Below are 23,393 nucleotides of genomic sequence, written 5' to 3' on the forward strand. Positions count from 1 at the left end.
TTCTATGATTCTATGATTCTATGATTCTATGATTCTATGATTCTATGATTCTATGATTCTATGATTCTATGATTCTATGATTCTATGATTCTATGATTCTATGAGTAGCGCCCACCCTTCACATGCTTCCTTCCCTTCCAGCATTCTCGTCCATGGTATGACACTCATCATGTCTCTGAGTTTATTAAAGTTTGCCCTACGAATATCCAACATCAGCGTCTGGCTACAAACTTCCTTGGCTCCCCATCTCAAAAGGAATTCTATGAGGACATGGTCACTTCCCCCTAGGGTCCCCACCTCCTTCACCTCATCCACCAACTCTTGCCTGTTGGTCCAGTATGGCTGAACCTCTTGTGGGTTCATCTACCATTTGATAAATGAAATTGTCAGCCAGGCAGGTCAGAAAGTTGCATGACTGAGGCCGCTTCACAGAGTTTGTTTTCCAGCACACATCTGGGAAATTGAAGTCACCCATGATGACAAGGTCCTGCCGCTTGGATATTTTCTCAAGCTGCTCACAAAGTGCAGCATCCACATTCTCTTTTTTGTTTTCCCCTCACTTATTTTCACCCAGATGCTTTCCACCGTAGATATGCTCTCCTTCACTAGAATTTCCTGACAGGTAAGCCCTTTCCTCACATACAGTGCCACTCCTCCACCTCTTCGATCTATTCTGTTTTTTCTGAACAGTTCATATCCATCCACCATTACATTCCAGTCACGAGAATCATTCCACCAAGTTTCTGTGATGCCTACTAGATCATACCTTTCCATCAGCATGAGAAGTTCCAGCTCTTCCTTTTTATTGCCCATGCTTCGGGCGTTAGCATAAAGGCATCTGAATCCTTTTACTTTTGGTTCCCTATGAGCTGGCCTTGCCGGTTGGGCTGCCCCTGATCGTTCTCCTTATGTTGATCATCTCCTTCCCCTAGTGGCTTCAGTTTAAAGCTCTCCTGATGAATTTCCCCAGGTTCCTGCCAAACACATTCTTCCCCAGCTTCGATAAGTGCAGTCCATCAGGTGCTAGTAGGCCTTCCTCAAGAAAGCCTATCCCATGGTCCCAGAAACCAAATCTCTCCTGTCGGCACCAACTACGCAGCCACTGATTCACCTCCATTATCTTCCTCTCCCGACGCATTCCTCTTCCCTTGACAGGCCCACCTCCAATTAGTCGCGGCCCACCTCCAATTAGTCAGTGGCCCACAGGTTGGGGATTGCTAATTTAAAATACAAGTACAACGATATAGGCTAGATATCAGGGGAAAAAATTCACAGTCAGAGTAGTTCAGCAAATACTCCAGAAGATAGAGACATCACATCAAAATCACAAGATGTCATAGTCTCATTGTATACGGCACTGGTCAGACCACGCTTGGAGTACTGTGTGCTGTTCTGGAGGCCTCACTTCAAGAAGGACGTAGATAAAATTGAAAGGGTACAGAGGAGAGCGACGAAGATGATCTGGGGCCAAGGGACCAAACCCTATGAAAGATAGGTTGAGGGACTTGGGAATGTTCAGCCTGGAGAAAAGGAGGTTGAGAGGGGACATGATAGCCCTCTTTAAGTATCTGAAAGGTTGTCACTTGGAGGAGGGCAGGATGCTGTTTCTGTTGGCTGCAGAGGAGAGGACATGCAGTAATGGCTTTAAACTTCAAGTTCAATGATATAGGCTTTTTATCAGGAAAAATCTTTTCACAGTCAGAGTAGTTCAGCAGTGGAATAGGCTGCCTAAGGAGGTGGTGAGCTCCCCCCTCACTGGAAGTCTTCAAGCAAAGGTTGGATACATACTTTTCTTGGATGTTTTAGGATGCTTAGGCTGATCCTGCGTAGAGCAGGGGGTTGGACTAGATGGCCTATATGGCCCCTTCCAACTCTATGATTCTATGATTCTATGATTCTATGACTATTTTAGACTCACAGTCCATCCCTGCTTCCATCCATTCCCCGTGGGAAGGAAGACTCATGGGGACCAGGCCCAGCTTCAGTCAGACCACTTGCTCCCATACAATTTGCACGGCTCACCCAGATCCGACAGTGGCTACCAGATGACTTCATGCCACACAACTCAACTAGATCCACTAGCAGCCTCCACACAACGTGTAAGATGTAACCCCCACACAACTCCCTTAAGCAGTTTGCCACTCCATTCCTTTTGTTACTTGACCAAAGTATTCCTAGGGAGAGGCTGCCACAGGGAGGGAGAGCCAGCCGGGTTGCATACACCCCCAGCAGGTGGGGTATCAGAGCAGGCTCTGGGAGGCCCCAGCTGAAATCCCCGCTCTGCCCTGTAGCGTATCCTGATCAGAGGACACCCCAGCTGGGCTGCAGTCTTACAAACAGTTTCATTCAGGCTTCTCGCAGTCTGCCCTTCATGATACCTTGCTCAGCTCCAGGAGCCTAGCAGGGCCAAAACTCTAAGACCTGCAATGCAGCAACGTGCCTGGAGGGTTGCTTGGGAGGTCACTCTGTGAGGGGAAAGTGGAGGACAGGAGGGGGAGGCTGGAAGCGACTTTGGGTCTCCAGTGGAGGCAATGGAGTAAATAATATGGGAGCTGAAGACCAAGGGGCAGAACAAAGAAAGGATGGGTGGGAGCAGGAAAGGGGGGAGGGGACATGGTGGCTGCCAGGAGATGAGAGAGAAGAAAGAAGATGGGGGGGAGGGGAGGGGGGATTCTGGTAGAATAAAACATCTTTTCAAAATACTAGAACTCAGGAAGGGCACGAGGCAGAAGAAACAGGTTACATGCTTTTTTAAGGCCTGTGGTTGATAGAATTTGCTGCCACACCAGTGGGCACCAGTTTAACGTCAAAAGGATATTAGAAAAATTCACTCAGATCAGATTTGTCAATAACTTAGCCAAAGAAGAAAATGGAACCTCATTCAGAGGCAGCGTAATTGTTAGTGTTTGTCTGTTTAGCAAGAGTCAGTTGCTGTCTGTCAGGAAAAGAGTTGGTGTTTATTGAGACTAGTTGCTAGTGAGAACAGGCAAGTGTGGGTCATGTGGCTTGTTTATTGGCATGCAAAGGGGTTTACTAGCCATTGATTACATGCTTGCTTCCCATGTCTGCAACTAATAACAGAAGAGAAGGATTCCTACTTCCTTCCTTTGTTGAGAAGAAGGAGAATAGAACTGCTTTACACAGTCAGGGAGATCCGTCTTGGACTTTAGCCATAGTACTGCTAGAGCTGTAGAGCTCCATAATGAGCTATTGGAAACTACGCATTTTCTTGTTTTATTCCCAGGTTTCCCTTATCCTGGTAGCCTGGTAAAATATGTTTTTTTTTAATACTATAACACTGTGTTGTCTGGTCTCATCATTTATATATTAACTCTGCCAATACTTTTATACAAAATATGCTACAACAATAACTTCATCATGCCAACTGAAAACCAGCAGCTTGTTTGAGCAACAGAGGAAATATAAGAGAAGATGCCGAACTGCTCCCTCTCTCTCTCAGAGACTGACCTAGGTGTAGACTGCATGGGGCTTTTTACCCACTCACAGATCCCTGGAGTCTACACTGAATTCGGTTTCCATTTTGATTTTGGGCACTTTAAATTTTCCTTCTGCAACATGCATGATTAATACAGAATAACCCTACCTTTCCCCCACAATATCCTGCAGTGGATATAAGCCTTGATATTTCAAAAACCGTCAAGAGAAAATGTGCAGATCTCTGCTTTTTGCAAATTAACTTCCTTTCTCATGCCTCCAACTCTGACGTAGCAAAGCAGATTGAACAGGGTATCAGTTCAAAGATTTCCTGGTTCCCGGTTGCAAGGTTAGTCTTAAAGTGACTGGACTCCAGAACATCTAACTTCTGTCATCAGAGATTTGCCTCTTGGATTTATTCCCCCTCCTCTGCTGTCTTCAATCCTCCTGCCCCCCATCCAAGAAAAGAAAGAAAGAGACTCCTACTGTGCTTGGCTTCCCTCCCCGCTCTGAGCTTTCCCAATCGAGTGCAGAACGCGTTCTGTTTCAATGGGGGGGGGGGCGGGTAGAGGAAGACTGGAGTTGATCTGAATTCAGCAGGATCCACAACGGAAAAAACAAAGTAAGTGCAGAATCAGTCCTAGAGGAAGGAATCCAGACCACCTCCTGCCCCGTGACATGCAGAAAAGTGCCACTGCCTTCTCTCTGCATGGGGAAGGGGTCTTGGGAAAGAGACTCAACCTTCTGGTTTAGGGAGCTTTCTTCACCTCATTCCCAGTAGAAAAGGGGTTCCAGAGAGGCTGGGTAGCTGGGTAGCAGTTGTGGCCATGTATGTATTGCTGGTGGTGACATTCCACAGTCCTAACTGCATCACAATAAAGGTCAGTGCAAAGACCTAATAGTCATAGTCCCATTGTATACGGCACTGGTCAGACCACACCTGGGGAACTGTGTGCAGTTCTAGAGGCCTCACTTCAAGAAGGACATCGATAAAATTGAAAGGGTACAGAGGAGAGCGACGAAGATGATCTGGGGCCAAGGGACCAAGCCCTATGAAGATAGGTTGAGGGACTTGGGAATGTTCAGCCTGGAGAAAAGGAGGTTGAGAGGGGACATGATAGCCCTCTTTAAGTATTTGAAAGGTTGTCATTTGGAGGAGGGCAGGATGCTATTTCCGTTGGCTGCAGAGGAAAAGTAATGGGTTTAAACTACAAGTACAATGATATAGGCTAGATATCAGGGAAAAAAATTCACAGTCAGAGTAGTTCAGCAGTGGAATAGGCTGCCTAAGGAGGTGGTGAGCTCCCCCTCACTGGTAGTCTTCAAGCAAAGGTTGGATACACACTTTTCTTGGATGCTTTAGGATGCTTAGGGCTGATCCTGCGTTGAGCAGGGGGTTGGACTAGATGGCCTGTATGGCCCCTTCCAACTCTATGATTCTATGATTCTATGACTCTAGCACAGAAGTATGGTTTACTTTGCAGGAGGTGATTTAGGTTATGCATATGAGAGCTGTAAACAGTACCTCTACAGAAGGGTGCCCAAGTAACCTGCTGGATGGCTTTCACCCACTCTTCCATGTCTTTTGGAGAGTTAGCCATGAGAAGGAGGGTATCGTGGACGGCGGAAATATCATGGCTCCCAATACTACCTGGAAAGAAGACACACCACAGTTACCTTGGTTCCAATCTCTACCCTTGGTATCCATAATGCCTTTGCCATACAGATCATTTGTTCCCTACAAGTCCTTGCTTGGACATAAAGGAGTGGGGTCTCCCATGGTGTCATCCAGGGAAGGCTCTCATGCTGAGTCTGAACTGCAATGGGAGGATACTGAGTATGACTTGGGCTCCTGATAACAAGGCACTTGGAACGCAGGACCAGGTGGTGGCTCAGCAAAGTGGCCCTAAGATCAGGTTCAACCAACTGGTGATGATGATCCTCCCATCTTGCCAAGTAGGATGGGGACTTAAAATATCTCTGACCAGTGTCAGTAGGACAAGGCGGGTCTAGACTCAGCCAGTGACCTTACTTGTCTAGCAGGGATGTTGGACCCATCACCACTGCTTTCAAGAGAGAGACCAATCTCTCCAGATGAAGAGATTGGGTCAAGGGTTTTAAACTATATTAGACACTAGTGGGTGCAAGTCTTAGAGCCAGAATCTTTCCTGTCCTTATGCTTAGACTTTTTATGTTGCTTGGCAGGGGATTCTGATCCAGGAGATGAGGAACTTTAAGTCTTGGGAATAGCTGAATTTTCTCTTCTGAGAAACTAATTTAAGGTCCCACCAAAAAGGACTGCACTGATGGAGGTTATGATTTGGGCTTAGGAACTGATACTGATGGAACCAACCATAAGGTTGGGGTAGTCAGAGTTGTCCTGGACATGGCTGCAGCTAAGAGGGTCTATCCTCAGTGCTGCCTTGAGTCAGGAAGCTCCATCTGAGCGGGCGTTGGCCATGATTTTTTGGCAGATTTTCCATGTTAACACCATGTGGGTTTGGCCCAAGCATAGAAGACAGAGTGAGTGCTCCTCAGGGCTGGGCATTTTTGTTGCGCACATGGGCATTTCTTAAAGAAGGCCATGGAACACAAGCCCAAAATTCTCCAAAGCTCTAGTTAAGCAAGTGACAATGCCCTACTTGACCAGAGAGTCTTTCCTTCTCACTCAGACTGATAGCGAGGGATGTCTAACTCTTGCAGTGGTGAGAAAGGAATGGAGGGAATAGGGTGATGCACCTGCAGAGCATCTGATGCTTGTGGCTGGAAAGGTCTTACATGTGCTGGCTCTGCAGGGCATCCCCAATTTATGAGCTAAGAATAAAATGCCCCTGTAGGCCTGGGAAGGTGCGATGCCAATGTGGGGCTGCCCCAAAAGACGGAAGATTAAATGTGCATTTTCTCAGTGGAGTGAGAAGACTTAGGCAGGGGTCTAGGCCAGCAATGGGTCTAGGCCCCAATGGGTCTAGGCCAGCAAACCATTCTTTAACCAGCCTAAATAATGGTACCTGTTGCCTGGGCAACACCACCCAAAGCTTCTCAACCACCTTATCAGCTGGTGAATGCAGCCACAGCTCCAGGACAGCCGCAGAGTTGGTGCTGGGAGCAGAAAGCTTGATTGTGTGCAAGACGTTGGCCCTCAGCATCCTAATTTTTCCTGAGGGTGCCCCAGGGCTTGAGCTGTCAAGTGCGTGACAGCCCCCTTTAGTCCATTAAAGGCACTGGGTTGCTAATCATGATTGTGCTGGTGGAAGATCTAATAGCTCTTTGCAAAGGCTATTTCACTACATGACAAAGGCTGTAATTTCTAAAATATCATTTAATTTCTATTAAAAATTAGATTTATAACAACAACAACAAGCCTTTAATAGCATATATAAGGAGGGAAAATGCAAAAGGATCCACTGCTATACGGAGAAAACAAAGGCAGAGATCAGGCTTTAGAGTAGGACAAAATACATTCACAATTTCTCATGGCAAGATATAAAAATTTTGCAACTGGTTCAATTATATCAGGGTTCTGGGATGTCAAAAGAAACTGAATCTTACATTCAGCAATGAGTTAAGAAATTTAGCTTGGATCGAGGAGTAAAATGGACAATGGAAGAAAACATGTGTAATTGATTGTCCACAGGGGCATAACCAAGCTGAATGCAGGATCTGTTGAAATCTCCCATATAGAACAGCAGAAGGTAGAGCATTAGTTCTAGCTAACGTGAATGCTCTACACCAGTGGTCCCCAACCCCCCAACTACCGGGCCGTGGCTCCTCCTCATCCTCCTCTCCAGCTGCTGCGTCAGGGGCTGCCCTGCCACTCTGCCGCCGGCTCACCTTTGGTGCTCTCCGATGGCTGCCATGGCTGGGGGCTCCCCCTCGGCGTGGCACTGCACAGCTGCTGCTGGCAGCGCCCCCCAGCAGTCAGGGGCGCCGGGGGGAAAGCAAGCAGAGCAGGGGCTGAGGCGGCGGCAGTGATGTCCCTCAGCTAAAAACTACCCCTCCCCCCCGGCCTCAGTAAAATTGTCAAGTATTGAACCGTCCCTGGTGATAAAAAGGTTGGGGACCACTGCTCTACGCTGTTGTGGGATGATTAGATGGTAGAAATACGCAGCTAGGGGCTGGGAGCTTGGTGAGAGCCCAAGCTCAATGGAGAGCAAACATTTCTAGCTTTACTGCTAAGAAGAAGAAGAAGAAGAAGAAGAAGAAGAAGAAGAAGAAGAAGAAGAGTTGGTTCTTATATACCGCTTTTCTCTACCCAAAGGAGGCTCAAAGTGGCTTACAGTTGCCTTCCCTTTCCTCTCCCCACAACAGACACCCTGTGAGTTGGGTGAGGCTGAGAGAGCCCTGATATTCCTGCTCGGTCAGAACAGCTTTATCAGTGCCATGGCGAGCTCAAGGTCACCCAGCTGGTTGCATGTGGGGGAGTGCAGAATCAAATCCAGCATTCCAGATTAGAAGTCCACACTCCTAACCACTACACCAAATTTAAGGTGACCAGATTTTAAGATTAGTAAAGAGGGACACCATTGACCAGGGGGGTTGCCAACCTCCAGATACAGCCTGGAGTTCTGGAATCACCACTCAAGCCTACACAGCTTGGAGACCAAGGGCTGCCCTGGAGGCCAATCTGTCACTCACCACTGGCATTCTTGGGAGGTAGGGATGCCAGCCTCAAGGGGGGGCCTGGGAATCTCCCAGAATTACAGCTCAGGGTTCCCGCCTTGCAACAGTCACACAGCAAAGGCTGGAAGATGGGTACACTGCAAGCCTCCTAGAACAGCATGCTGGGGGTAGAAGTCTAGGGACATCTTTGGTAGCCCCCCTACCCTTATCCACAGCCTCTGAACTCTCCTCCCAACACCCAAGCAACTGCTAGGGGGGGAGAGCTTACAGGCTGCAGAGAATACACCACTACAGCAGCCACCCAGAAAAAGAACAAGCTGGCCACAGTGGGATCATGAGTGTGGTCAGTACTACTGATATTTAGTTGCTTTCAACAGTGAGGACAGGAATAGAATTACCCAAAACTTGCTTCCCTTGAATATTGACAATGGAACCCCACCTGGGGACTGGGAGCAATTAACACGTCTTTCTAGACGTAAACTTAAGACTCATTTACATGCAGTTTATCTTAATGAATATCTAAAGAAGGATAGAATCCCTAGGGGACTTAGGATACAAAAGTACCCTACTCTTTTCACTGACAACGATGAGTTCAAACAAAAATGGGCAGCAGTTTTGACTAAATGCTCAATTGATCTGATGCTTTTAATCATTGAACAGAGTTCTAACCAAATTGAGATAATGGAGAGTGAAATAGATAAGCTTAAGGATACTCTGAAACAGAAAACTACGCAGGACACTTATGACAAAAAGCTAGGTGATTTAGAAAACAATATCACTAAATTTATAGAGAGTCTGAAAGAGTATAAGAATAGGAAGTTTGATAGGGATCAAGGAGACTATGCCTCTGATAATGTGTATCCCTGGCTGGGACAGAAGCACCCAAGATTTAAGACTAAAAGTGGTACATGGGACCCAGATACTTTTTCAGAATCAGAAGCTGATGCATTCAGCTCTTCAGGTGAGGAAATTATGCCTCAGAGGAGTTCTCTATGACCAAGGAGATACTTAAGAGAACCTGACCAATTACAGCCGGTTTTTCAGAGGGGCAGGCGTCTGAACCGCAAGAAATAGTCTTTAACTTATCTAATAGGCTAATTACACCCACAGAGATTAAGGTTTTGAATAAAGGTTTATCTTTTGTGCCAGTACCAAAGTACAATGCATTCCGTACCAGGGTGGACTTGTTCAAAGTAACAAGATTGTTAAAGTTAAAACATCTGTTTGCACATTCCCCTCCCACAAGACAGGCTACTTCATTTAGAACTAAATCTACATTTACCCCCATAATAGATGTTCCAACTATTACCACATTTGAAAAAGTTGTCCTTAGGGACTTAGAAAAATTAAAATGTAAAAGGAGAACTGTCCCATTTAATTCATCTCGAGAGGAATTTGAGGTGCTTAAAGTGTTACAGTCAGACCCTAATATTATTATCAAGCCAGCTGATAAATGTGGTGGCATTGTTGTTATGAATTGGTGTGATTATAAAAATGAAGTGATGAGACAACTGAGTGATAGAACTTATTATAAACCTGTGAGTTATGATTGTATTAACATGGTCATGAGAATTATAAGAATTGTAATACATGAAGGTCTGGGACTGGGTTACATTAGTAAAAATGAAGCCATGTATTTGGAAAATAAGTATCCCAGAATACCTCACTTATATATATTGCCAAAAATTCATAAACCAGATCGCCCTCCTAAGGGAAGACCAATTGTATCACAATGTGGATCATTTCTTGAACCTCTTGCCTAAATTTGTGGATTTTTATATTCAGCAAGCTTTTTCAAATTGTGAGACCCTGCTTAAAGATACCACATACTTTATTAATTTAATTCATAAATTAATCATTCCGAAAGGGGTAGTCTTATTATCTATGGATGTGACTTCACTTTATACAAACATCCCTGTAGAGGAGGCCAGAGTGGTAGTACAGAATGCACTGGATCAGAGGCAGGAACTGAGACCACCAACTCATTTCCTATTGGATTTATTGGATTTAATTTTGGAACATAATAATTCTGAGTTTGATAGAGAATTATATTTACAGGTACAGGGGGTATCGATGGGGTCCCCAGTAGCACCGTCCATAGCTACCTTGTTCATGCTAGATTTTGAAAGCAAATGGCTTCTGAATGAGAATCTTAACCCATTCAAACCATACATATTTTTACACCAGATTCCTTGATGATAGTTTCATCATTTATCTAGATGGTGAAACTGTGATGCAATTTATTGAGTGGTGTAATAGCCTGCACCCTTCAATCAAATTTACAGGTCAACACAGTTCTTCTCAATTAGCCTTTTTAGACACTTTAGTTGCTCTTGATCCCCAAGGTAAACTTGCCACAGCCTCATATAGGAAATCTACAGATAGGAACACACTGCTTCATTATAAGAGTGTTCACCCCTCACATCTAAAAAGGAATCTGCCCTGTGGGCAATTTCTAAGACACGAGAGAATAAACACTAACGATGCATTATATGAGGAAGCGTCTGAGGCATTATCAAGAGCACTAAACAACGTGGATATCCTGAAGGGGTGATTTCTAAGGCAAGGACCAGAGCTAATTTGAAGGGAAGGGAGGAGCTGCTTCAATATGGCCAACGTAGAGAAAACATGTTCACCTGTGTGTTTGATTTTTCTTATTTTGCCTCAGATATCAACAAAATATTGCAGAAACATTGGCATTTGATTAGTGACATTCCAGGTTGTGAAAATGGCTTTAGATTAGCATGGAGGAAAAGTCATAACATTGGCGAGTTGGTAACAAAGAGGGAACAGAATAAGGAGGCTGGTGAAACCACTTTACCGGTTGGAAACTATAGGTGTGGCTCATGTATAGGCTGCAAGTACTTACTACAAATTAAAGAATTCGAACAATCAGAAAATGGTTTTTCTGTTAAAATCAATCAATATATTAACCGTTTGAGTAAGAATGTAGTATATGCTATAAGATGCCCTTGCTCCAGATTGCATATTGGAATCAGCTCTCGCCCCCTGAGGATAGGAATCCAGGAGCACCTGAGTAGACTAAGAAATCACCTCATGGATGCACCTATGGTCAGCCACTTTGAAGAAATGGGACACGCGCCAGAAAGCCTGCAATTTTTTGGACTTGAACAACTCCATCATCGGGGACGCAATAAAATAGACATGAACAGACTTTTAAAACAACATGAATGTTTCTTTATATACTCTCTTGACACACTTAGCCCTAGAGGACTGAACACTTCTTTAGAAATGTCTTGCTTTCTGTAAGTTTTGATTTTGGAGTACTTTTGGATACTAGTAGTGTTTCTGTAAAAAGAGTAGTGAACCTTTAAGAATGTTGCTGTGGGGCCTGTTAAGATTTTGTATTTATACCTGGATAGTAGCCCTAAACTATTGGGAATGTTTTTTGACTGACATTCCCCACAATACTTTACAGAGCCGGTGGCCTATCTATACATATAAAAATTGCTTGATAAGAGTATAAGGTAAGGTGTGATACTACAAACTGGTTATGGAGGTGTGTTTCTTTACTGCATTGTTAAAACTTTACTGCATTGTTAAATTTAATTTTATTAATTTATACATTTTGTATTTAGGAATCAACCACTGAAGAAAAATTGTGAAAATGGAGTATATCTAGAAACTGTTTTGGTTGATCCTTAAAAAATTATTGATATATAAAATTTATTGTACCAATTGCCTTGGAAAGGTTCTGTTTTTCTCTGTTTAGAATTTGATAGTTAACAACCATGCGCTGGTCTTTGGCTGGTTTCTAGACATTGTCATGAGCCCCGATTTATGCCGCCTCTTCCAACCGCATTCTCCCGGACTCCTCCAGGACAGGTGTCATAAGTCCATAAATCCCTGTATTGGTTCCTGTCCGCCTTTGCATACCAAAGCTGCCCTCTCACTGGAGACTCAACAGACTGTTAGTTTAGATCAAAAGCTGGGCCATCTGGCTCGGCTGGCAATCTTTGTAAATTTTTGCGAATATACCTTTCCCGCCATTTCAAGTTCTCATCCCCCCTCCCATGTTTGGTCCCCCCCTATAAGTATACCCCAATGTTCATTGTATCTTTGTCTCTGCCAAGGTTGTCTCTGCCAATGAGTCTTGGCCCACTCTGGCTGCTGTAGTAGTTCTGTTCAATAAAGTCTTTCTTTTGGATCCTTACTCTGCCTGGACCTTGGAAGTTCCTTTATCACAGACTCTACTCACTAACCTCTCCAGATTCCTGACAGAAATAGGACTGTGTAAGAGACACAGTTCAGGGTCCCAAGGATTTTACGAAGGAAGACAGATTGGAGACTTTCGACTGCTTGGTTAAAAGCATTGATCCAAATAGGGATGCCAGTTGGGCACTTAGTTTCCCACTGAATACTTTGAGGGCTGCTGGCATGTACTGGTTACCACTGGTGTAGAAGAAACGTGTAATTGCCAGGGAACTAGTTTTTGTGATTGCATATTTCCTATGTGTAGTCCAATTTACATTATGGTGAAAAAATATTCCCAAGTATTTGAAGCTTTTAACTTGTTCAATGTTGTTACCTCTTACATTCCATTTAAGAGGCTTCCACGGCTTTCCAAAAACCACAATATTTATGATAGCAAACCCAGGGGCTTTTTGCACGGCTTCAAAATCGCACAATGGTTGCCAATTGGAAACGCTATTGATTTGCCATAACCCACGACGTCGTAGACAATCTGCAACAATCCTGAAACCGATCAGCAAAAAGCGCTTCGTTGTAGCGCTTTCAGGGGAATCCCAAAAAGTGGATTCACCCTCCGGAAAGCGCTACACTTTTGCAAACAATCTGCAACACTAGCGATAAAGACCTGTGCGTTAACATTGTTGCGGTTTCTTCAAAGTCCCTCCTCCTGAGCCTGTCCTCCAAACTTCCGGCGAAGCGATCGCCATTTTTTTTTCTCCGAGCGAGCGGGGATAAACGCACCAGCGAGCCTCTTTCTGTTTAGAGGCTTCCCTGGCTTCAGTCCTTCACCTTTAGTCACTAAGCACAAACCACATAAAAGCCCGTTTGCTGAAATAAAGTCCCTTTATTTTTTACACATTAATTCAGCCGAAAATTCGGGCCCGTGAGAGGGGGGGGGATTTTTTTTATCACTCGAGGCAGCGTGGCAACGATCATACGATCAAACGACAGCTCACATTAGGCAGCTGGATGGGTCTCTCCGTTGCAACGAATCTACACAGATTCGTTACAATGGGTCTGTTTTTTTTTTTTAAAAAACCTTTCTTAAAGGGAAAGGGGCTGTTTTGGAGCATGCTATTTTAAATGGCGATTTTTCGTTCAGTGACCAATTTGCAACAAAGATCCCGGTGCGAAAAGCCCCCCAGTCTTCCTCCCCAATATAGACCCTAAGCTGTCTTGTTCCCCTGTCCTCCACTTTATCCTCACAACAATCCTGTGAGGTAGGTCTTGCTGAGAGTGCATCAGGTTGTTTAAAATCTCTCGTATTGCATATTTCAGACATGTAGCATGAGTTTCTGAGATACACCTGCCCCATTGTGAATAGCACTCTCTCACCTGGGTTGGGATTTTTTCATGCCTTTCCATTTTGACCCCCACAATCCTCCAATTTATTCCTGGATGAGTGATCCCTGCCAGTGGGGTGTGACAGTTAAAGCATGTCACCAGAATCTAGGACGCCAAGGTTTGAATCCCTGCTCTACCATAGAAGCATGCTCTCAGCTAGCCTACCTCACAGGGTCGTTGTGAGGACAACACATAGAAAGGAGAATGATGTAAGCCACTTCCCCAGTGGGGAGAAAGGCAGTATGGAAAATGTATGTTTCCATATTAAGTATGTAAACAAACACGCATGAACAAATCTTTTATTGCTATAGAATCATAGAATCATAGAATCATAGAATCATAGAGTTGGAAGGGGCCATACAGGCCATCTAGTCCAACCCCCTGCTCAACGCAGGATTAGCCCTAAGCATCCTAAAGCATCCAAGAAAAGTGTGTATCCAACCTTTGCTTGAAGACTTCCAGTGAGGGGGCGCTCACCACCTCCTTAGGCAGCCTATTCCACTGCTGAACGGCTCTGACTGAGAAAAACTTTTTCCTGATATCTAGCCTATATCGTTGTACTTGAAGTTTAAACCCATTACTGCGTGTCCTTTCCTCTGCAGCCAGCAGAAACAGCATCCTGCCCTCCTCCAAGTGACAACCTTTCAAATACTTAAAGAGGGCTATCATGTCCCCTCTCAACCTCCTTTTCTCCAGGCTGAACATTCCCAAGTCCCTCAACCTATCTTCATAGGGCCTTGGCCCCAGATCATCTTCGTCGCTCTCCTCTGTACCCTTTCAATTGTATCTACGTCCTTCTTGAAGTGAGACCTCCAGAGCTGCACACAGTGCTCCAGGTGTGGTCTGACCAGTGCCGTATACAATGGGACTATGACATCTTGTGATTTTGATGTGATGCCTCTGTTGATACAGCCCAAAATGGCATTTGCCTTTTTTACCGCTGCATCACACTGCCTGCTCATAGATTCATAGCAACAGCAAGCCAAATGATTTGCCCATTTAGCCATGATATTTGGTTGGATCAAGGTCATAGAATCACAGAATCATGGAAGGGGCCATACAGGCCATTTAGTCCAACCCCCTGCTCTATGCAGGATCAGCCCTAAGCATCCTAAAGCATCCAAGAAAAGTGTGTATCCAACCTTTGCTTGAAGACTGCCAGTGAGGGGGAACTCACCACCTCCTTAGGCAGCCTATTCCACTGCTGAACTACTCTGACTGTGAATTTTTTTTTCCTGATATCAAGCCTAGATCATTGTACTTGTAGTTTAAACCTATTACTGCGTGTCCTCTCCTCTGCAGCCAATGGAAACAGCATCCTGCCCTCCTCCAAGTGACAACCTTTGAAATACTTAAAGAGGGCTATCATGTCCCCTCTCAACCTCCTTTTCTCCAGGCTGAACATTGCCAAGTCCCTCAACCTATCTTCATAGGGCTTGGTCCCTTGGCCCCAGTTCATCTTTGTCGCTCTCCTCTGTAACCTTTTCAATTTTATCTACGTCCTTCTTGAAGTGAGGCCTGCAGAACTGCACACAGTACTCCAGGTGTGGTCTGACCAGTGCTGTATACAACGGGACTGACATCTTGTGATTTTGATGTGATGCCCATCATCTTGTGGGGGTCATCTTGTGGGGGCACTGAACTCAGTGAAAGGGGATGGAACCCACTCTGGTCTCAGTCCATCATTCTGAGGAAAACCCTGTCCCTGTAGTGCAAGGGTACCCAGCCCTTCTGAGCCAGTGGGCACCTTTGTTCATCCAGCACAGGGGGGTGGCTGCAATAACATATGGGAGGCGTAGCCACACACATGCCCACACAGCAGAACTCTGAGGGCCTACTGGGCAGGAGCCCCACCCACGTCCTCAAAACTCTTTGCAGGAGACAGGTAGGTATTGGGTGGGCACCAAGCAGAACTCTGAGGGCCTACTGGGCAGGAGCCCCACCCACGTCCTCAAAACTCTTTGCAGGAGACAGGTAGGTATTGGGTGGGCACCAAGGCACACACACATACCCTGTTGGCAACCCCAGTGCAGCGCAAAGGGACAAAATGCAGCTGCTGCTGTCAGGGCAGCCTCAAGAGTCCTTGCTTGCTTATCTCAGAGGGGTGAAGCTAGTCCTGGATGAGGATTACAGAAGCCAATAGTGCTCTGTTGTCCCCAGATGGACTTTGCCTGATTCTTGAGCCTTGTATTGGATAGGGTGTGACCCAGACACAAGGGACTGGGTAAGTCCTGTTGGCCTGTTCCCCACAATAGTTCCCTGTCACTTAACAGAGACTGCTGAATTTCACCCAGACATTTGCTGGGGTTTTTAGTCTGGGACAGCATGATTCAATCATTTTAAAAGGGCTCTGCTTATCCTTCTCTGTGTTTTTGTGGACAGTTTTCATAAAACATGCAGGGACTGTAGAGGTGCTTTCTGGTAAGATCCCTGCGAAGGTTCACAACCATTCAATGGTTCTGGAATTGGCTACTGAATCAGTATTAGGTGTTCAGTGTCCCTTTTTTAAAAATTTCTCATCCACTGGGCACCAAATTCCCTCCTTCCTAACCAATATTTTAGTTGCTATTTTTAGCTTTTTATGTATTGACACTTTGATTCTGTAATTGTTTCAATATGTTTGAGGAGACTGATTTTAATGGTTTTGAAATGTGATTTTATCATGTATTTTTAAATTGTTAGCCATCTTCCTGACAATTGTAAGGGCAGAAAAGCAGGATAGAAATTTCATAATTAAACTTAATCAGCAGCCGCTATTGGAAAACTAACAAAGTTAGTCTTCAGCAATCAACCTTATATTTTAAGGCATATGTCTCGGGTCTACTAATATCGAGGTCACTCCCTAAGAGGATGGTTACCTTGTTGGACCTTCGATATTAGTAGACCCAAGACATATGCCTTAAAATATAAGGTTGATTGCTAAAGACTAACTTAGTCTTTAGAGCCTCTTGTGGCGCAGAGTGGTAAGGCAGCCGTCTGAAAGCTTTGCCCATTGAGGCTGGGAGTTCGATCCCAGCAGCCGGCTCAAGGTTGACTCAGCCTTCCATCCTTCCGAGGTCGGTAAAATGAGTACCCAGCTTGCTTGCTGGGGGGTAAACGGTAATGACTGGGGAAGGCACTGGCAAACCACCCCGTATTGAGTCTGCCATGAAAACGCTAGAGGGCGTCACCCCAAGGGTCAGACATGACTCGGTGCTTGCACAGGGGATACCTTTACCTTTACCTTTAACTTTGTTAGTATCCTTGTAAAAACCAATTTAAAGAAATACCACACTATATACCACACTAATGAAGTAAAAACAAAAACACGGCTGTTGTACCTAGGAACTCGTTCTGCTTATAACAGTTTATATTGTTTGAATAAAGTTTTTGCCCTTGCCAGCTTGAAAACGACTTTTTTCCTGTCTACATATCTTCGGCCGACGGGTCGTCTCTGCTGCTACTGGAAAACTAGCAACACTGAAAAAATGGTCTTGAGAACACAACAGAATGTGTGAAATGTTATTTTGAATCAAGGCCTGAACATAATGGATATTTGAAAGAAATGTTCGAAATATGAAAAGAAAAGTATCTTGATTCTATCATCGTTGAATCGAAACTGGAAGATCAGCTGTATTTTATCATGCAAAACGACATGTTTACAGCAATAAAGTTAGATGAAATAAGGAACAGCCACTCAAAGAAAGAACATGAAAAACAATAAATTAAACCAACCAAGAAGAAGACCGTAAAAATGAAGATGCTCTTAGAAGTACATTAATTAACAGTGAGATATTGACAATACATGATTAGTTCACCTCTGCACAGGAAGAACTGAAGGCAAAAATCTTAGAACATATTAGCAGCCAAGACAAAGATTATCTGTCCTCAGAACTACATCAAAGAAAGAACCTGGAAGAGTGACTGAAAATATTAATTCAGCAATTGAACCCATTCCTACAGCAAACATAACAACCAACCAGTGTAGCTGTTGTAGTAGTTAAACAACTGGAAAAGGACATTAAGAAAAAGGCTGGTAAGGTTTTTAAACAGAAACCAAACTGGGAAACGGGACTGAGGAAAAACTCAACAATGACATTCAAAAGTAGCCATTTCCTCCAGGAGGAACTGATTTTTGTCATCTGGAGGGCAATTGTAATTCCAGAAGGCCTCCAAGTCCCCGACATGGTTGCAGAAAGCAGAGATGCAACCCAATGCAACAGAGAGTGAGAAAGGTTGACCTACCTGGGCCTATTTCAAAGAGGTGCTTCCCTGGAGCCTCAGGATTCGGGGAAACTTCATGCACCTGACTGCCTTGCAGTGAAATGTACCCCTGAAACAGACATAGAAACAAACAATGTAGTATCAGAAAAGCAGTCCCAGGACATCCAGGGACACATCCTGGAAACCAAGGCTTCAGAGGCTCCCCTTAGAGGCTAGGGTGTCTCCTTCACACCCTCCCCCCCCACCTGCTGACATTCATCCTGCTCACTCTTGGGACTTGTTTCACTTCTGAAAAACATCAGTGATACTAAGGGCCACTCCGCACAACTTAAATGTAGCCAAAGTCTTACTTTTTGTAAATGCTATTAATTTAACATTCCGCATGACATCGTAAACAAACCGCAAAACTCCTGTCAAACTCCAGCAACAATCGGAATTTTATAGCGCTTAGGGGGAAATCCAAAAAAGTGGATTCACCCCAAAAAAACCGCTACACTTCCGATCACAAGCTGCAACACATCAGCGAAAGACATGTGCGTTCTACAAACATCTAGTTTCTTTAAATGAAACAAAGTCTTCTGGGCCAGATGAACTGCATCCAAGGGTACTAAAAGAACTTGCAGATGTCATCTCTGAACCTCTGTCCATTATTTTTGACATTTCTTGGAGAACAGGGGAGGTTCCAGATGATTGGAGGCGGGCAAATGTTGTCCCCATCTTCAAGAAAGGGAAAAAGGAGGATCTGGGTAATTATCGACCCGTTAGCTTGACATCTGTAGCTGGCAAAATTTTTGAACAAATATTCAAACACTCAGTCCTTGAGCAGCTGGAACTGAGAGCTGTGATTTCTAAGACTCAGCTTGTGTTTCGCAAGTACAAGTCATGTCAGACCAACCTTATCTCTTTTTTCAAGAAAGTGACTACCTTGCTGGATCAGGGGAATGCCATGGACATAGTTTATCTGGATTTCAGTAAAGCTTTTGATAAGAATCCACATGATATTCTTGTTCACAAGTTGGTAAAATGCGGTATGGACCTAATTCTGTCAGGTGGATTAATAACTGGTTGACAAATCGTACCCAGATTGTACTTCTTAATGGTTCAGCATCTTCTTGGAAAAGAATGACAAGTGGAGTACCCCAAGGATCCTGGGTCCTGTGTTGTTCATCATAATGATTTGGATAAATGATTTGGATGAGGGATTAGAGGGGATACTTATTAAATTTGCATGTCAAGTTAAATATTCTGCTCAGGGCCACTTAACTGCCAAAGTGCCTGTTACGAAAGGAGTGAAACAAGGCTGTGTTCTTGCCCCACATCTTTTTAATTTGTATTCGTCTGACTTGGTCCAGAATTTTGATCAGATCAATGGGCACCCTCCAAAGGCTGGCTCCCGTGCAATACCCCTGTTATTATATGCAGATGACACAGCCATCCTCTCGTACTCAAGAGTTGGTCTTATAAGATTTCTTAAGTGTTTTTACTCATATTGTCTGGGGAAGGCACTGGCAAACCACCCCGTATTGAGTCTGCCATGAAAACACTAGAGGGCGTCACCCCAAGGGTCAGACATGACTCGGTGCTTGCACAGGGGATACCTTTACTTTTACCTTTTACTCATATTGTCAGCGCAACTCTTTACTGATCAATTTCTCGAAATCTAAAATTTTAGTTTTTTCTAAAAGTTGGACTCCAAAGAAATGGATGTTGGGTAGCAAGACAATTGACCAAGTAAAAGATTTTAGTTAATTAGGCATTACATTCAATTATAACCTTAAATGATCTACCCACCGGGACCGGTCTTTGAATTTAGCTAAGTGTTCCTCAGCTCAAATTAAACGTTTTTATTTTTTGGAAGGCAACCAATTTGTCCCAGCGGCCATAAGAATCTTTAATGCTAAAACTTTATCCCAGTTGTTTTATGGTATTCCAATTTGGGCAAAGGCTTTAAATAGGAAGATAGAAGGGATTCGGGGAACCTTCTTTCACCAAATTCTTGGTGCTCCCATGTGTGTACCCTATAATGTGCTTGGCCAACATTTTTTAGAAACCAAGGCTTGGCTGATAATTTTTAAATTTGGGCTTAAAATACTTTTCAGAGTGGAGTCGCATAGCTTACTCTTTTACTTAAAGATGGACCCACAATGCAGCTCATGGTTTCTCAGTATTGAAGCTAAAACTGTAGAACTAGGATTTTCAACAGATTTTTTCCTTATGTCTAATGAGTCTGAAATTTTTAAATTTTTGAAACAAAGATTAGTGGTGGCCGAACAGTCCAAAATGTTTCCAGCACAACCCTGTGTATGTTCTCCTGCTGCTCTGGGGATTCAATTAAATAGAGGGCAAATTGTTAATTAATTTTATAATCTCACTAGTCCAGCCCTTCGTAGAGTTTTCATGCTGGCAAGAATGAGTTGTCTTCCCTCAAGCATCCTTGCATGTCCCAAGGAGGGAAAGATTGTGTCCGTGTTCTGCGAACTGTCCCGATTCAACCTCACATATTATTTTAGATTGTGAGTCTTCGCAGAAAACTTCTGGATCCTTTACTTTGTCCCAGAGGTCTAGTAAATGATGAAGCTACACTCCAGTTTCTGCTTAATGATCTTTCTGCAGAGACCACATTGTGTGTAGCTGAATTTTTAATGGCTGTTTATCGAGCTAGAATTAAGATGTTTTAATCAGATGATTTTACTGTATTTTAATCTATAATATTAGCTTATTTAACTCTATTATAATTTTACCCTGCTTGGCTGTACTTGCCTCTTATTGTTATGCCAATAAAGGTTTATATATATATATATATATTAAATTTGCAGACAATACTAAACTGGGAGGGGAATACTAAACACAACTGAAGACAGCAACAGAATACAGGATGATCTTGATAGGCTCATGGAACGGGCTAAACTGAATAAAATGAAGTTCAATAGGGACAAATGTAGAGTTCTACATTTAGGTAGGAAAAACCAATATAAGATGAGGGAGACTTATCTTGGCAGTAGCATGTGCGAAAAGTATCTAGGAGTTTTAGTAGACCATACATTGAACAGGATGAGCCTCTTGTGGCGCAGAGTGGTAAGGCAGCCGCCTGAAAGCTTTGCCCATGAGGTTGGGAGTTCGATCCCAGCAGCCGGCTCAAGGTTGACTCAGCCTTCCATCCTTCCGAGGTCGGTAAAATGAGTACCCAGCTTGCTGCTGGGGGGTAAACGGTCATGACTGGGGAAGGCACTGGCAAACCACCCCGTATTGAGTCTGCCATGAAAACGCTGGAGGGCGTCACCCCAAGGGTCAGACATGACTCGGTGCTTGCACAGGGGATACCTTTACCTTTACCTTACATTGAACAGGAGTCAACAGTGACTCGGTGGCTAAACAGGCAAATGGGATTTTGGGCTGTATCAAACGGAGTATCGTGTCCAAATCACGGGAGATGATGGTATCGCTTTACTCTGCTCTGATTCGGCCTCACTTGGAGTACTGTGTTCAGTTTTGGGCACCCCAGTTGAAGAGGGATGTTGAGAAACTGGAACATGTCCAGAAGAGGGCAACAAAGATGGTGAGAGCTTTGGAGACCAAAACATATGAAGAAACGTTGGGGGAGCTTGGTCTGTTTAGCCTAGAGAGGAGACGACTGAGAGGGGATCTGATAACCATCTTCAAGTATTTAAAAGGGTGCCATATGGAGGATGGGGAAGAATTGTTCTCTCTTGCCCCAGAGGGACAGACCAGAATGAATGGGATGAAATTAATTCAAAAGAAATGTCATCTAAACATCCGGAAGATGTTCCTGACAGAGCAGTTTCTCAGTGGAACAGGCTTCCTCGGGAGGTGGTGGGTTCTCCATCTTTGGGAATTTTTTTAACAGAGACATGATAGCCATCTTACGGAGAGGCTGATTCTGTGAAGGCAAAGGGGTGGCAGGTTACAGTAGATGAGCGATTGGGATGTGAGTGTCCTGCATAGTGCAGGGGGTTGGACTACATGACCCATGAGGTCCCTTCCAACTCAATTATTCTATGACTAGATTTAAAGCCCGTTGTATGTTTAAATACAACGGGCGCTAGAAAGGGTGGAGTGTCCTTGGTGGCTGGGTGTTTGTCTCCTTTCTGCATCTTTCTTTCTTTCTCTGTTTCTATCTCTGTATCTCTCTGCCTCTCTCTCTGTCTTGCTGTCTTCATTCCCTCTATCCTTCTATTCCTCTATCCTTATATCATGCCCCCCATCCATCCATCCCTTAATCTCCTTTCTGTCTGTCATGCATCCATGTATTTTCTAACCTGCTGACTTTCTGTCTGCGTTTCTGTCTGGCATCCGTTAATTTCCGTTTCTCTCCTGCCTTCCTTCCTTGGTACTGTTGTGTCTCTCCTTTCTTTCTCTTTCTCTCTGCCTGTATGTCTCCAGCTCTCCTTCTGTCTCTCTGTCTTGCTATCTTCCTTCCTTGTATGGCTCCACCTAACTACCCATGCATCCCTATTTCTCCCATTGAAATAGTGTGCTTCTAGAAGTGCCAGTCACAAATTTTACCTTGGAATAGGCACTTTTAGAAGCCGGGAGATCTTCGGAGGTGGGCGGGAGCGGCTTCTGTCGGGCCGGGCGCTCCTTCGCCACGGCGAAACAATATATAAATTTGTTTATGAAAATGTCAAGCACAGTTTAGTCAAATCATATGGCAAAGAAGGCACCTGAACATTTATCTTCTTTACACATGGAATGTATCTGTAATAATGCATTGTTGCCACTAAGCTTGGTGCTGCCACCCGTGCATGATCACGTCACTGGTGCTTTTTCCTTCCTTTCCCCAAACTGAATCAAAGCTCTGAGTGGCTGAAATTCACTTTAAAACGTGCTGGGAATATCCAGGTGCAACTTTCCTAGAGCCTCCCTCCCCCCATTTTACCTTCATGTCACTTAACTGCTAGCATTAGTCCCTATCAAAAATCCACCAATGTTTTTTTGCAGTAGATGCATTGGAAGGGGGGGTGGGGGAGGAACTGACATACAAACATGTGAAACTTTAGCAGACAGTGAAACTTGCTTATCACAAACTATCTGTACATTTTTCAGCCATGCATGAAGTGATCATATTTTTGCCTTGCTGGAGTCTAAAAGCATTTCAGAATTCAGTTCATACAGCCCAAGACATATCTCCTTTCTGAGCTGATGCTTTTCATCAACTTGGTTTCCTGCATACTCATGGGAAAGTGATGATCTGAGCACTCTTATCACAAACCAAGATTTACAACAACAGCACTCAATCCACTTATGCCTGTTGCTGACTCACAGTTATGTTGACTCAGTTCTCTGGTAGCTCTGCAGCACACTTGAGCTATTACAGGTGCTCCATTTCTTCTTTTGCAGGATGCTTTAGGAAACCAGATGTATCAGTGTCTGATGGGCTCCAATCTAGAAGATGAGCCGGGAGTCAGAGTGAATGACTTAAATATGATCTTGGCAACTGGATTTTTCGCCGTGGCGAAGGAGCGCCTGGCCGGGCAGAAGCCGCCGCCTCTCACGTCCGACATTCTCCAGGCTTCTGTCGGGCCAGACGCTCCCTCGCCGCGCCGAGGCAGCGCCCGGCC

The 23,393-nt window shown here is 44.3% G+C and overlaps 1 protein-coding gene across 1 annotated transcript in view; it reads right to left on the reverse strand.

Moving 5' to 3' along the window:
* The window catches only part of ARHGAP22 (Rho GTPase activating protein 22), a 109,994-nt gene that overhangs the window by 57,260 nt on the left and 29,341 nt on the right, over positions 1-23,393 (reverse strand). The window contains exon 4 of the mRNA XM_077350969.1: positions 17,836-17,923. Coding sequence (XP_077207084.1) covers positions 17,836-17,923 — 88 coding nt within the window. The remainder of the gene's footprint in view (positions 1-17,835; positions 17,924-23,393) is intronic.

This window comes from Paroedura picta, chromosome 8 (assembly GCF_049243985.1).
Source record: "Paroedura picta isolate Pp20150507F chromosome 8, Ppicta_v3.0, whole genome shotgun sequence".
In the NCBI taxonomy this organism is placed as follows: Eukaryota; Metazoa; Chordata; class Lepidosauria; order Squamata; family Gekkonidae; genus Paroedura; species Paroedura picta.